The 15,596-nt window shown below is 42.2% G+C and overlaps 2 protein-coding genes across 8 annotated transcripts in view; one reads left to right on the forward strand and one right to left on the reverse strand.

The window, feature by feature from the left end:
• The window catches only part of NOSTRIN (nitric oxide synthase trafficking), a 61,447-nt gene that overhangs the window by 38,923 nt on the left and 6,928 nt on the right, over positions 1-15,596 (forward strand). For 5 of the 6 annotated variants that reach the window (XM_084999385.1, XM_084999386.1, XM_084999387.1 and 2 more), the window contains 5 exons: positions 934-1,059; positions 9,889-9,987; positions 10,084-10,209; positions 11,060-11,168; positions 12,770-12,858. In XM_084999385.1, the coding sequence (XP_084855511.1) occupies positions 934-1,059; positions 9,889-9,987; positions 10,084-10,209; positions 11,060-11,168; positions 12,770-12,858 (549 nt within the window). Of the gene's footprint in view, positions 1-51; positions 1,060-9,888; positions 9,988-10,083; positions 10,210-11,059; positions 11,169-12,769; positions 12,859-15,596 lie in introns of all 6 variants that reach the window. The other variant, XM_084999390.1, reaches the window with a different exon arrangement.
• SPC25 (SPC25 component of NDC80 kinetochore complex) overlaps positions 11,740-15,596 on the reverse strand; it is a 35,517-nt gene continuing 31,660 nt past the window's right edge. Inside the window, exons 7-8 of one of the 2 annotated variants that reach the window (XR_014829516.1) lie at positions 14,022-15,446; positions 11,740-12,487 (exon numbers count right to left, since the gene is read on the reverse strand). Coding sequence is in view for 1 of the 2 variants with exons in the window: in XM_013984238.3 (XP_013839692.3) it covers positions 15,382-15,446 (65 nt within the window). In the remaining variant the exon portion in view is untranslated. Of the gene's footprint in view, positions 12,488-14,021; positions 15,447-15,596 lie in introns of those variants that run through there. The other variant, XM_013984238.3, reaches the window with a different exon arrangement.

Here is a 15,596-nt window from a genome sequence, read left to right on the forward strand (position 1 = left end):
TGTCTTTTTGCCATTTCTAGGGCCGCTTCTGCGGCATATGGAGGTTCCCAGGCTAGGGGTCTCATCGGAGCTGTGGCCACCGGCCTATGCCAGAGCCACAGCAACGCCAGATCTGAGCCACGTCTGCAATCTACACCACAGCTCACGGCAACGCCGGATCCTTAACCCACTGAGCAAGGCCAGGGATCGAACCTGCAACCTCATAGTTCCTAGTCGGACTCGTTAACAACTGAGCCACGACGGGAACTCCCACTAGTCTTTGAGTGCTGTACTACATGTCATCCACATGCCTTACCTGCATCACCTGCTTGAATTCTCAAAGGAACACAGTGAAGTGGGGGATCACTATACCCATCACAGAGATGAGAACACTGTGGCTTATAAAGATTAAGTCACTCACCTGCCATCAGAACCAGGATGCTAATGCTGAAGTCTGATGCCAGAGTTACAGTGAAAGTAAAGGGAGATTGTTGGAGGGATGATACTAGGCCTAAGGCTAGTTCTAGAAAGTACCTGATTCCACAGATCTCTACTTGTCCTGGTAAGAAATGCTGAGGCCTAGAGGATTTACCAAATAAGAGAACAGAAACTGTTGGTAGATTAATCTTCCTGATCTGTACTTGCTTCTCCTCATCTGTCATTTGGCCTCCCTGATCTGATGAAAGTGTGCACATCACGTTGCGTATAAGGACCTTGATTTCCTCTTGTGCAAAATTGAAGGAGTGCTGCTGAAAGGCCCTTAGGTTTCATGTCAGCTCTCACATCCCTGTTTTCTGAGAAAGATCTTTGATTTTGTCGTCCATGGTTATAGTTAATGACTTTAGCTGGGAGATGAGAAACTCATCATGGGGATGGATGGAATTCTTTCTCTGAAATTACAGAGGGCTTTCATAAATGTGTTCACGAATATGTGACATTGATGTTTTACTTTAGCTGCTCAATAAATTGAAAAAATCAGCTGAGAATTTGGCAAAAGAAGATGAGAACTACTACCAAAAAAACATGGCCAGCTGTTCTGCCAGACTGAAATGGGAGAACACACTGGAAAACTGCTTCCGGGTAAGTTTTTTTCTTTTTTCTTTTTAGGGCTGTACCCACAGCATATGGAAGTTCTCAGGCTAGGGGTCAAATCGGAGCTGCAGCTGCCAGCCTACACCACAGACAAAGAAACACTGGATCTGAGCTGCATCTGAGACCTGTGTCCCAGTTTATGACAACACCAGATCCTTAACCCACTGAGCGAAGCCAGGGGTCGAACTGGAGTCCTCATGAATCCTAGTCCAGTTCGTTACTTCTGAGCCACAATGGGAACTCCATTTTCAGGTAAGTTTTATATTCACATTTTTTCTTCTTTCAAAGAGCTTTTTGTGGCCTTGAAATGGAAGTCAGATTTTACAGTTTATATGTCCTTCACTTTGACCTTCATTCCTATTGTGACTTTAGATACATCGTGTTACTTCTCATTGTTCCAATTTCTCCATGGATACAGTAACCAGTGAATATTTATTGAATACCATTGGCCAAAGTGTCTGCTCCTAATTCTCAATGGACACAATAGCATTCAGCTAACTTCAAAAAGTACAGTCAAAATAAAATATAAAGACTTAAGTATTAGGTGCTCAGAAACAAGTTTGGGGGTCTGAGAACCCATTCGTATGGTAATCCCTTATGGTGTTCGTGAGTATGCCAGGTATTATGTTGGGCACAGGAAAGACACAGCAAGAATAAAGTACAACCTCAACTTTTGGGATATGCACAATTTAGCAGTAAGGAAGAAATGTAAAGAAAGAATTGTGGCTAAATTAAAATTAAAAGGTATGAATGAGCAAGCCTCAAAAAGGAAATTGAAATCACCAAGAAACTTAGGAAAAGATGTTCAATCATTTGGCAAAAATTTTAAAGTGAAAATATCAAGCATTGCCAAACGAAAATTATTGGGAAACAAGAATTCTTGAACCCCTCCCATGAGAATAATTTGATAGTATCTGCTAAAACTGAAACAAGAGTGCAACCACAGCATAGTGGTACCACTTTAAGATGTACACCCTAAAGAAAAATTTATATCTGTTTACCACGGGTAATGTATAAGAATGTTTATTGGAGAACTGTTTATAACTGAATGGTGAGAAAAAAAATCATACAAAAAATTTTCATAACTATCAATAGAGGAATTACTCTTAAAATTTGGATTAGGAGCTAGCAATAAAAACTGATTGAGGCTTGTGGTTGCCAAGGGAGTGGGAGAGGGAGTGGGATGGTCTGGGAATCTGGGGTTAATAGATGCAAACCATTGCCTTTGGAGTGGATAAGCAATGAGATCCTGCTCTATAGCACTGGGAACTATATCTAATCATTTGCGATGGAGCATGATTAAGGATAATGTGAGAAAAGGAATGTATATATGTTAAAAAAAAAACTGAATCAAAACTATATGTAGGGGAGTTCCCGTAGTGGCGCAGTGGTTAACGAATCCGACTAGAAACCATGAGGTTGCGGGTTCGGTCCCTGCCCTTGCTCAGTGGGTTAACGATCTGGCGTTGCCGTGAGCTGTGGTGTAGGTTGCAGACGCGGCTCGGATCCTGCATTGCTGTGCCTCTGGCGTAGGCCGGTGGCTACAGCTCCAATTCAACCCCTAGCCTGGGAACCTCCATATGCCGCGGGATCGGCCCAAGAAATAGCAACGACAACAACAACAACAACAAAAAAGACAAAAAGACAAAAAAAAAAAAAAAAAAAAACTATATGTAGGGGGAAAACTATATTTAGGGGGTACAGTCTTTAGGGCATTAGGCTGCCATGACCCTCCTTTGCCTGGTAAAGCAATTAAGCAATTTAAAAAAAAAAAAAAAAAAAAAAACCTCTATATTTAAACACAAATTAAGCTCAAAAACCTGATGCTGAAGGAAAGAGACACGCTATTTAGGCACTGTATGTAAAATAAAACATTTTTAAAACTCACACTCCAAACTACGCTGAGTTTATACGTGTGTGTGTTTGTAAACTTATGTGTATAGACCGGATCTTTGTTGGATAAAGGAGATGGAGTTCATAGCAGGAAATATGGCAGGGCTCCACATACAGCCACACAACTTGTGGACCGCTCCTGGCAGAATGCCCTGAAACAAAAACATAAACAACAAAACCTAGGCCAAAAGTTTTTACAACTATATCTGGAAGGCTTAGCTCTCTCTCTCTCTTTTTTTTTTTTTTTCTTCTCTTTTTTTTTTTTTCTCTTTTTTTTTTTTCTCTTTTTTTTTTCTCTCTTTTTTTTTTAAGGGCCATACCCGTGGTATATGGAAGTTCCCAGGCTAGGAGTTGAATCAGAGCTGTAGCTGCCGGCCTACGCCACAGCCACAGCAACAGCAATGCAGGATCTGAGCTGCACCTGCAACCTACACCACAGCTCACAGCAACACAGGATCCTTAACCCACTGAGCGAGTCCAGGGATGGAACCTGTGTCTTCGTGGATCCTAGCCATATTCGTTACCACTGAGCCATGATGGACACTTGTTTATTTTTTTAAGGAGCATAAATATGACCAAATTAAATTACTTCATTCCTGGATGGTAAGAACATGAATGTTTTTGTTTTATTTTTCTCTATATGTTTTAAGTTTTTTAAAATTGCAAAAAGTGGAGTTCCCGTTGTGGCTCAGTAGTTAACGAATCCGACTAGGAACCACAGGGTTGCGGGTTCGATCCCTGGCCTTGCTCGGTGGGTTAAGGATCCAGCGTTGCCATGAGCTGTGGTGTAAGTCACAGATGCGGCTCGGATCCTGCGTTGCTGTGGCTGTGGCGTAGGCCAGTGGCTACGGCTCCAATTCGACCCCTAACCTGGGAACCTCCATATGCTGTGGGAGCGGCCCAAGAAATGGCAAAAAGACCAATAAATAAATAAATAAATAAAAATAAAAATGCAAAAAGCAGCAACCATGATGTGGTTTGATAAGCACGCAGTGAGGGTGTGAACACTAACAGCTAACATGTAACCCATTCTGAGGACTGGCAGGCACTGTATTTATACACACATGTGTTATATTTTGTGTTTATCACAACATTATGAAGAGGCAATATTTTTATTCCCAGTTGATAGTTAGTGCATTGAGACTGAGAGAAATGAAATAACTTGCCCAGGATGGTTGCAGGATTCAATCTAGGCAAGCTGATGCCACAGGCTTTCCCTCTGCAGCTTTTGCTCTAACAAGAGCTGGGTAAAGGAAGGCCATGCAGGAGCAGAAATCCATGGACCGTATTTCATCTCTTGCTGTTCTATTTTCAAGGTAGGATGGATGCAAAGTTAGGGAAGAAAGGGGAAATTAAAGAAGAGGTAAAGACGTGGGCAAAAAGGGGAAGAGATGAGAAGAAACCCTTCTTTCATTTCTTCCTTCAAGCATAGGGTCCTGCTGTGCCCCTTGCTTATGCTGAATAGGTTTCAGAGGAACTTCGTAAGAAAAGGTTAAGGATTTAAGTTCTGACTTTATCCATCTTAAACCTGGCCCTCCAACCTGGCCCCCTAAGACTTCTCAGTGAAGCTGGTGCCTTTCCACAGAAGCTGGCTTCCTTTGGCAGCCCTGTTGGGATATGGGAGGGAAATGGCTGCTCTTATTCCATCTTCCAGGCACCCTTCAAGGGCTATGAGAAAAAAAATATTTAACCTCAGTGTCTCCAGTCTGCTCCCCTTCTATCTACATCATAGCAATGGGGGATAGTTATGGTTCTTAGGTCTGTCAGGATTCCCAGTGCAGGGAACATCTAGCTGCCCTTTAAGACGTGTTAGGCATTGCTGTTACTAACTACCCTATCAGAGGCTCTTACTCAGTCTTCCTCTCCTTCTTCTCAGGGTCTTTTTCTTCTGTAAGTGTCCTCCTCCTCCTTCTCCTCCCACTCCACCCCTCTTCCAGCAGTCCCACCTCATATGTTGAAGCATCATGGAAATGATCTTCTTGGCTTATAAAGTCTTCCTGATGGGACAAGATGCATATTTACCTACGTTTCAAAAGACCTCCTTTTAACTCAGCTTTAAACACATTTAAGACCCTAGGTTTTTTATAACAATTCAAATCATGTGGAAAATCTATCAAAGTCAGAATCTCCATAAGGAAAAGAAAGTTTCCTTTTATCCTTTTTGTTTTCTGGTTTATTGCTTACCACCCCACTGGAGGGCACTGGTATTTTGCCCCCTCTCCATTTGAGTTTACACAGTTCCTCTTACTCTACCTTCCTTAGAGCCTTCCTCTGCCTCCTGAGTGCCAAACCAAGCCCACTAGACCCACTTGGGATCCTCCTGTTGAGCTGTCCTTGCCTCATCCTAACAACAAAGATTCCCTTACTTTGGATCTCCTTGGCTGTACTAATAAGACATTGACACATATTACACTCTGTGTTCTGGTCTTCTTTTGCTTACAGACAATAGGCATAAAATGTGATATTCATAAAGACACATAAAGTGGGCTGAACTCATTTAAGACGGTATTTTATTAGAAGTGTGAGAGGTGGAAACAAGACAATCAGGGTCACTCAATTTCATTTTTTTCCTCCATTTTTGGATTTACAAATTCTTTCAGGGTACATTCATTGAACTAGGCTTGAGGCAGTTTACCAGATACTGTGAGAAATATTATATGGTCTCAAGCACAGCTAGTAAGTAATGGAACCAATTCCATTAATCACATGCCAACATTAGTCTTATTACTTCATAATTATTCTATGTTTTAAGCCATATTTCCTACCTTCCAAGAAGAAGCAATTCAGTTGCTGGAAATAATCTACAATATATTTTGAACAAAATAGCTACACTACCAAAAAGGACCCCAAATCATGTTTGGTACTGATAGTACTTACCCAAAGAATTAATTTTAGAAAGCCAGGTAAGTTCAAAGAGCCTTAAAAATGTTCCCATTCTCAACCAGTGTTCTTCATCTGAACCACAGAACACAGAACATAACATGAGTGATGATCTTCTCAACTCCCCGAGGATGGTAGTGACTAATTCCACTCCAGACCCAGAGGAGAGATGGTGACTCATTGCAGGCACTAGATGCCTTCGGGCATTAGTATTTAATTCTCTCCTGGAACCTTGGTTGAAAAACCTAATTTCCTTTCCATAAATCCATCTTAAGGAAGTAGCTGAAAAACGGAACACAGATTCTTTGTTCAAAATATATTAAAAGTAAAAGGGAAGAAGCAATTCAAATGGCCACATTAAGGGGATGAGTAAAGGAATCAATACACTCCACACAATCCTATGTGAAAGGCTCTTAATGAAAATGGTGTTTCGAAGACCAGTGGCATTGGAAGTAGCTTGTGTATAATGTATAATGAAAAAGCAGGATACCAATTTGAACAATTTGATAGGTAACTAGAAAGATGAAATCATGCATACACATATAGCTCCATAGACTAAAATACATCAGAATGGTAACAATCGTCATCTCTGGGTGGAATGATTCTAAAATTTATTTTCTTGTGGCCCTTTCTGGCCCCAGGGTGATGTCTCAAAGCAGCTAGAGTGCTTGTTAAAACTCCGATTCCTGAGCACCTCCCAAGATGGGGTGAGTCAGAATTTTTGAATGCTTTTAGGAAGGGGTCGAGGTAACTGCTAGGTGTATTAAAGTTTGAGAGTTCTTGCTCTAGAAAGAGCAAGGTATCACTTTGATCAGTGTTATGAAAACAATTTCGATGACAATGAATTTCCTCCAAGCTCCCACGGTGGTACAAACTGGAAGGTAACGGCTGCAGGAAGTGAAAAGCATGAATAAAGAGTAAGAATTATCATGATGCCTGCGCCCCAGACAACCTCTCTGTCTGCTTCTCCTTGATAACTCCTTGACCCCACTTTGCTCACATGGGCTATTGTGAAATCATAGGAGGACACTCTGAGGTCCTCCAGAGTGTCTTGCCTCTCCACGACATATTTTATACAGAAAGAACAAGATAATAGAAAGCAATAGTTCATTAAATGAGATATGGATTTCCCCTTTGCACAGTGGAATTTATCTCAGCCTCTTTTCATGAGCAAACATTGATCATCTTAATGATTTCCCTGAAATGCAATTAAAATCTGTCAGATATTGCCATCGCCACCAAGGGACCCCGGTTATTCTAATCTCAGATTGATGCTAGTGGCTCTGCACTTGTCACAGTAAAGAAACAGCAGCCCAGTAGGGATGTGCCATGTTCCTCAAACCTGGCTTTTGTTTTCTGTCCTGTCCTTTGCTCACAGTGCTAAACTAGAACAGCTGCTTTCTAGCTCTTTTTCTATAGTGTAGAGACTTTTTCCTTTTGAAATCTGTCCCTGTCCAAGGGACTTGTGGTCCAAGACACTGAGCAGAATTTATTTTACATGTTTGTTAGAAGAGGTGTATGATTTGTGCTCTTTGAAGAAGCATTGTGTTCACTAAGCTGCTCTCCTGTATCTTTAATCCATGTCTGGGACACAAAGAGCACATTCAAATGGCCAAGACCTGTGATCTTATAGAAAGACTCAGGAGACCAACAGCAGAAACAAAGCTATTTCATTTGCACTGACTTATAAAAATTTTGCAGCTTCTGATCAGACAAAGAAGGTGGCCAGGGGAAGCAGAATTCCAGGCTTCCCGATTAAAATGTCAGGACACCTGGCACAGAATTAAAATCTGCATATGATTGACATAAATGTTAGCAGTTACTGCCAGCAGTTACATTTAATAGCAAATTTAAAAAGACTGTATACTCTGTTATATGGAATGGTTGGCCAATGGGAACCTGCTGTATAGCACAGGGAACTCTACCCAATATTCTGTGGTAATCTATATGGGAAAAGAATCTGAAAAAGAATGGATGTATGTACATGTATAACTCAATCCCTTAGTTGTACAGCAGAATTCATCACAGTGTTATCAACTATACCTCAATAAAACTTACAAAAAGAGACTACATACTAGTAAACAACGTGTAGTATGTACAACAGTGAAACAGTATTCAGTCTAAAAAGGAAGGAGATTGTGACAGAGGCTAGACCATGGATGAATCTTGAAGACTTAAGGTTAAGTGAAATAAGCCAGGCACAAATGTGCAAATTGCATGATTCCTCATAATGAGCTACCTAGAGTCATCAGATTCATAGAAGACAGACAGTGGAATGGTGGTCATCAGGGAAGTTGGGGGAAGCCAAATGGGAGGTTATTGTTTAAGGGTACAGAGTTACAGACTTGCAAGATGAAAAGAATCCTGGACATGGATAGTGGAGGTGGCTACACAACCATGTGCATGCATTTAATGACACTGAACTGGACACTTAAAAATGGTTAAAATGGTAAAGTTTGTGTAACTATTACGCAAATAAATTTAAAAAAAATTAAGGACTATATACCACAGATTAAATCACAGTAGAATATGAATGCAGAGTCTGTACAGGGATACAAGGGAACACGGTGCAGGACCAGGCCAGTGGCCCTGCAGGTCTGATGAGAGGCAAAGAAGCCAATGGCCTTTGTGACGTGCCCTGCCGCCGCCCCCACCTACTGCCTTGAGATGTAGTCCAGGCTTCTCACTAGCCATGGTCAAGCTACCCACCAATCTGCCCAAGATGCCTTTCTTCCTCATGAAGGACCACTGCTGAGTGAGCTTTTCTGTGGTGGAAGGAGCAGGATGGGATGGTGGGTATGAGAGGAACCCATCCTGCCCCTGGATAAAGGGGGATTGCCTGGGCCTTGTCCTTTCTGAAAGGGGATGAGGCCACTGTCCTAGATACCTGCCACTTCTGTCAAAGCCCACACATGTCTGGGCACATACCCAGCAGCCTCCTGCTGCCCCCACAAGACCTGGGAACTCCCACTGCATATTCCATTTGACTGGGCCTTCCCTGACAATATACCCAGTTGCTGAACTTCTCTGTATTTCCTCAAAATAACCAATCAGCGGCTCAGGTGGCAATGAGTGGCAGGACTCAAGTAAGTAACTTTTTCTAAAATGTCAGTGGTGAGTGAGGCAACCGTGACCTCCCTCACTTTATTTATTCTTCGCTGCTAAAAGCTGGGAAGTTCTAGGAGTGGCATTGTTGTCATCCCACATAAAACAGGCAGTCAAAGAGTGGTCTCTGACCCGCAGGCCCAATTTTAGGCTGGGATGGTGGATTGATCAGACTTTCAGGTTCGGCTCTTGTCACGTAGTTCCTTAAGCAGAGAATTTGCAGCTCATCACCATTGCCCCTGCAGAAGTCAGCAGAATGCCTTGTGTGCAGTACAAACAATGCTAGAAATAGTTAGTGTCTGACTGCATTTCCAAGGTACTGACGAGGATTTTTTTTTTTTTTTTTTGTCTTTTCAGGGCCATACTAGCGGCCCATGGAGGTTCCCAGGCTAAGGGTCTAATCAGAGCTGTAGCTGCCAGCCCACACCACAGCCACAGCAATGCCAGATCTGAGCCACATCTGCGACCTACACCACAGCTCACGGCAACGCCAGATCCTTAACCCACCGAGCAAGGCAGGGATCGAACCTGCAACCTCACGGTTCCTAGTCAGATTCGTTTCCACTGTGCCACAATGGAAACTCCCAGACATGGATTTTATTGAGCTTCATTCTGTTTCTAGAACCCAGGGATGCTTTTTAAATGATTCCTCTCGCCCCCTTCTTTGTAAACGTCGGGTAACCTATGGCATCCACCTGTGTACCTTTTGGCTTGGAAAAGCCTGGCAAAGTATGTGAGTTAAATCAATCCTAATGGAAGATAAATAGGACAGACACCAAATCATATTCCTGACCTGGGAATCTGCCCCCTCCCCAGTTTGGATATGATACAATCAAGAGGCACAAAAGTTCACTCAGCCTTTCTTTGGTATGTCCGTGTTTAGTGGGTGACTTCGGTTTTGTATAACAACAGGCTGATCTTATTTTTTCTTCTTTTCAGAGCATCCTGGAGCTGGAGAAGGAAAGAATTCATCTCTTATGCAATAACTTAAACCAGTACTCCCAACATACTTCTGTTTTTGGCCAAACCCTGACCACAGTGAGTAGTAAACAACTTGCCATCTCTGCTATGCATGGTGAGAACTGGAGGCAAGGTGTCTGCTCCAACCTTGTTCTGCTTTCCTTGGCATTGCAGTGCCACACGCAGATCCACTGTGCCATCAGCAAGATAGATGTCGAAAAAGATATCCAGGCTCTCGTGGAAGAAACTGCAAATTCATCTGCAGAAAATAAATCTGAGTTCCTACTAACTGATTACTTTGTAAGTAGGGGATGGAAGGACGTTTCATTAATGGGAACCATTGTAATGAATATATTGGGGAATTCACTTTGAAAAAACCTGAGAGCAATTGTAAAGGAAATATGTTTGTTTTGTAAATGAAACTATTGACTTGCAACTGGTCAATTTCTTGTTCCTGGAACGTTTCATGCAATCCTCCCTCTGTCCTTTGCTTGTGCCATTTGTCCTGTAAGCAGTACCCTTTGCCCTTCTTCCCTGGTTTGGTCTTCTAGTCTCCTGGGAGTTTTCACGCCCTTGCTCTTGGTGAGCCACGCACCCCTGTCTGTTCCATTCAGGCGAATGAATGTGGCCTCGAACTGCTAGATCTCAATGTTACACTTCAAGCCTAACTGAATTAAAGCCCATTCTGGGAAGAGCTCATGTGTTTCCAAGAGCCAGCCAACACAGGGCACAATCAGCCTTTGTTCCACCCCTGAGGCACACACATGGTACTGCATGTTGATATTAAAGGACTCTAACTTGAATAAAGATAAATAGGGAGCAATAAGCATCCAACAGATATTTGTTTATCAAAAAACTATGAAATAGCTATGGTAACGTTCATCCTCCAAGAATATTTTTTTTCCTGCTAAAGAAAGTGCAAACCTGTATACTTACAGGTTGTGAATGAGAAGATGTTTTCATGTTAAGTAGGTCTAGAAAATGTCAACAAATCGATAGGAAACCTAAGGTTATTCTGCTTTTATTTTTTTTTTGTTTCACTTTTTCTCCCATCAAGTTAAAAATCAGTGAATGTCTCACTGCAACTAGGAAGAGTAGCTCTTACTTTTCTCCCCTTAAATTGTTAAATATCTTTTTTTTTCCCCTAAAGGAAGAAGACCCTAAGAATGCAATGAGTAAAGAGTGGCAAGTGTCTTCATTAAAATCAAAACTGTCGAGATTGCAAAAAGATATTGAAAAAGCCTCACAAGACCAGGAAGGTGTGTAATTAGCTCTGTGACTGGCTTGGGAAGGGAAAGTATTCCACTGGGGGGCTGCATTCAGAGTGCTTTTCCTGACTGGCACAGGGATCATCTCATTTAAAGGATCAAATGTCAAGCCTAATTTATGTGAATAATGAAAGATTAAGAAGAAAAGAGGAAAGAGCAAAAAAAAAGACATTTTGATCTGTGAGGTCTATATGAGCAATATACCACTATTTCCAGAAATGTAGCATTTTAGTGTGTTCCTTGAAATTGGCTGATATTGAGGGACAATTCATTTGGTTTAAAACATAGTAAACCTCCTATGTAAAAGGACTTTGAGGGAGTTCCCGTTATGGCTCAGCAGAAACAAATCTCACCAGCATCCATGAGGACACAGGTTCCATCCCTACCCTCACTCAGTGGGTTAAGGGTCTGGCGTTGCTGTAGCATTGCTGTGGCTGTGGTGTAAGCCTGCAGCTGCAGCTCCGACTCGACCCCTAGCTTGGGAACCCATATGCCATGGGTGTGGCCCTAAAAAGACAAAAGCCAAAAAATAAAAATAAATAAATAAATAAAAGCCTTTTCGTTTTCTTATATTTATTCATTTATTTATTTATTTTTATATTTCCTCCACTTTGTTTTATTTTATTCTATTGCGGGTGTTAAAAGGCAATTTTTTAAATTTTAAAAATTAATTTATTTTTCATTACAGTATAACTGATGTGCAAGGCTATGTTAGTTCTAGGTGCATAACATAATGATGCACTATTTCTGTACATTACAGAATGATCAACACTTGTTTGTTTCTCCTTAAACTAAGTTCCTGAATGATGTGAGGATCTTTCAAATTAAATCCCATGCTTAGAGGTTAGGCATGTATAGAATAGGAAGCAGCTCTAAAATGCTACAGGTAATGAAGACGACTCCACACTTATGATTCTGGTATATAGAGCTTATTTTATGTGGACCAGAGACATTGCTATTGCCATGTAATTCTTGATAGGAAATACAAAAAAGAAAAAAAATGTTAAAAAATGTTTAAAAATGTAAATACCAGCTGAGGAGAGCTTAACATCGTGGTAAATGTTAGGAAGCCAGCATGGAATGGGTCAATCATGAGGATTCAAAATCTCAGCTTCAGGGTTCCTGTCATGGCTCAGCGGTAACGATCCCGACTAGTATCCATGAGGACGCGGATTCAATCCTTGGCCTCACTCAGTGGGTTAAGGATCGGGCATGGCTGTGAGCCGTGGGTGTAGATTGCAAACGTGGCTCAGATCACGAGTTAGTGTCTGGCGTAGACGGGCAGCTACAGCTCCGATTCGACCCCTAGCCTGGGAACCTCCATATGCTGTGGCTGTGGCCCCCCCACCCCCCCAAAAAAAACCTCGCCTTGAAAAATAACAACCAAGACTCTGAAGCACCATCATTTCTCAGATCTCATTACATGAAGGGTACAGGTCACCCACTCAGTAACATTTAGTAGCAACTACAATACAGAAAGAGTGTCAGCCATTTGGGAAATGCTTCAGGCAACACTTCTGGGCTCCATCTCCCTCTGAGTGTGACCTTCTCTCAGTTGGAGGAATGGGGACTGACTGTGCTTTCACTTTCAGGCCTGGAACGAATGCTGAGAGCCTACACCAGCCACTCCTCCTTCTCAGACACAGAGAGCCAAAAAAACACAGCCGCCTTAATAGATGAGGTAAATATTTGCAGAGTGCGTTTCCTAGATTTTGATGAAAGGACTATTTTTAGAATGCTTGTTTTCTGGCCCATTTGACCTCTAGTTTGCCTTTCTTTTCTCATGACATAGGACAGTTTAGTCAGAGAGCTTGCACAGCCAGCTTCTCGACAAGTGGCTTGAGGAATCTGGAAAAATCCAACTACTTAGAAATGTCTGCTTTAGTGCCCTCCCAGGGGGAAAAAGAGCCTAAAATAGAGTTCCCCCCCCAATAAAATCATTCAGTCAAGGTCTGGAAACCATGTATACTTAACCCCAGTTAATAGAAGTGACCAAAAATGCAGAGAGTCTGCATTCGGAGAGACCTGTATCTGCTGTTTACAGGGACCTGGGATTTTAGTTTTCTCTTCTTTAAAGTGGGGATGTTGGTACCCACTTCAAAGGGTTTTTGTGAGAATGAAGTATTATTTAGAATATTTCACATGCATTCTAAATACAAATGCCAGCGAGGTGCACAGAGGAGAGCTGAAATCCTGGTAATTGTTATTGAAATGCTGTTTCCCATTCATTGTTCGTCCTTCATCCTTGAGCTAACATCAGGGTCTTCTGAGAATAACAGGAGAAAGGAGGGATGTGGTCACACGGGGGAGGGGGGGGGAAGATGTCAGTCTGGGTGGGGTATGAGGCGAGAACTTCCAGGGAAACAAGTGGGAAAACTGAAAAAAAAATATGTATTTTTTCTGTCTTTTGTCTTTTTAGGGCTCCTCCCGTGACTTATGGAGGTTCCCAGGCTAGGGATCTAATCGGAGCTACAGCTGGCTCAGGCCACAGCCACAGCAGTAAGAGATCTGAGCCATGTCTGCGACCTACACCACAGCTCACAGCAATGCCAGATCCTTTACCCACCGAGCAAGGCCAGGGATTGAACCTGCAACCTCATGGATCCTAGTCGGATTTGTTAACCACTGAGCCACAATGGGAACTCCAAAAAATTTTTTTAATTAAAAAAAGAAAAGAAAAGAAAAGAAAAAGGAGTTCCTGTTGTGGTTCTGCAGGTCGAGAACCCGACATAGTATCTTTGAGAACACAGGTTGGATCCCTGTCCTCCCTCAGTGGGTTAGGGATCTGGCGTTGCTCTGGCTGTGGCGTAGGCTGGCAGCTGTAGCTCTAATTTAACCCCTAGCCTGGGAATTTAATATGCTGCAGGAGTGGCACCAAAAAACAAAACAAAACAAAACACCCTTTAGGGGCCAAGGTTATTTGAGGGAAGGTGTGGGTACTGTCAGCAGAGGGCAGCCTCCAGGCTTTTATGGTAAAAGCCTGGAGCACGGCAGCCCTCAGACATTCATGGGAACAATGGGCAATGAGACCTCTTCAGAGGAGCCCACTTTAAAAGGTCAGTTAGCAAAGGCTTGTGAATTTTATATACGAATCTCTATACCAATGTGTGCAAGATATAGGGTTTCTGCTGTGACTGGCGTGAGAGGAAGTTGGGGTTACTATGAGAAAATTCAGAAGAGATCAAATCTTTAGCAATTTTGAAAGATCCAGGAAGCTGGGTTAGCTTCCTTTTCCCTGAATGTAGCCTAACTGACCCTCTTGTAAAAGTAGGTACCTAATAACTGTCCAAGTGGACAGTTTCATTAGTTCTTTGGTAAAAGTAGAAAGATGCAGCCAGGTAGTTTATCTGTTTTTAGCAGCTGCTTTCTTTAGCAGAGAGGCTGTTGCAGAAACAAACCTGACCCTTCTTGTGAAAAGAAAGGCCAGAATTCTGTTCACTTAGAAACAAAGGTCTAATGTCCTTGTAATAACATGTGGCTACAATTATTATAAAATTATAAAACAGACTTTAGGACATTTTCTGCAATAGCATAAAATGTTAACTAATTCAATGCAAAGGATATTTACCAAAAGAGCATTTTATGGAGCATTTTATGGCAGCATTATGCTATCAGTTTACTTTGGTTTTACGTAGAATTTTGTCATTGACATTGCCAGAGTAGGACGTGCCGTGATTATCTGGGTGCACAACTGGCCTGATTCGCAAAGTGGAGGATGCAAGACAAGAGAGGATCTGACCCCTGAATTTACAGTGGTTATGATATCTAGTGATGTCGCCAATAAGAGCCCTCAAATAGTGGATACCAAATATCTGTATAACTCCATCACACACCTCAGCATCTGGTGGTGAGACACTCATGAAACTGGTAGATTTTGCGTCACACAGGGAAGGTTTCTTGCAGGAGGAAACTCTGTTTTATTGAAATTCTTCCTAGTTAATTGGCTGTTGGTCCTTCAAATGCCATTTTTGAAGCAGGAAGGTTGGCATGCCATATTCTCTAAGAAACTGTTGCAGAAACGGGAGGTATTTAGAGCAGATCTTGCCTTTGGATACTGGAAGGAGCATCACACAGGAGAAAGATTTGCTGCTCTAGAAAGCTCTCTTGAGTGCAGGCTAGATCTGAGGGTAGAAGCTATGATTTTGATCTCGTCTTCAATGAGGCTGTCCATCAAGCAGTGGATTGTTCCAAGGATCAGAGCCCTTCACCATCCATTGGAGCTGTTCGGTCCATGGCTGTGACCTCCTGGCAGGATTAGGAATCCCCATGCTGGAGGTGTGGAAAGGGAAGTGACAATGAGGTGGAGGAAGTTGGATAAGCAGACCCCCTTCCAATGTTTAGATTCTATGACATGATTTATCCTGCCTGAACACAACTTGATAGAGAAGTCTTTACAAAATTTCTAGCTCAAGATCAAAT

The sequence above is a fragment of the Sus scrofa genome, chromosome 15 (assembly GCF_054392235.1).
Source record: "Sus scrofa isolate SSC_HxYL_T2T_F1_AM1 chromosome 15, Sscrofa_HxYL_maternal_Yorkshire_Landrace_v2.0, whole genome shotgun sequence".
NCBI classification, from domain to species: Eukaryota; Metazoa; Chordata; class Mammalia; order Artiodactyla; family Suidae; genus Sus; species Sus scrofa.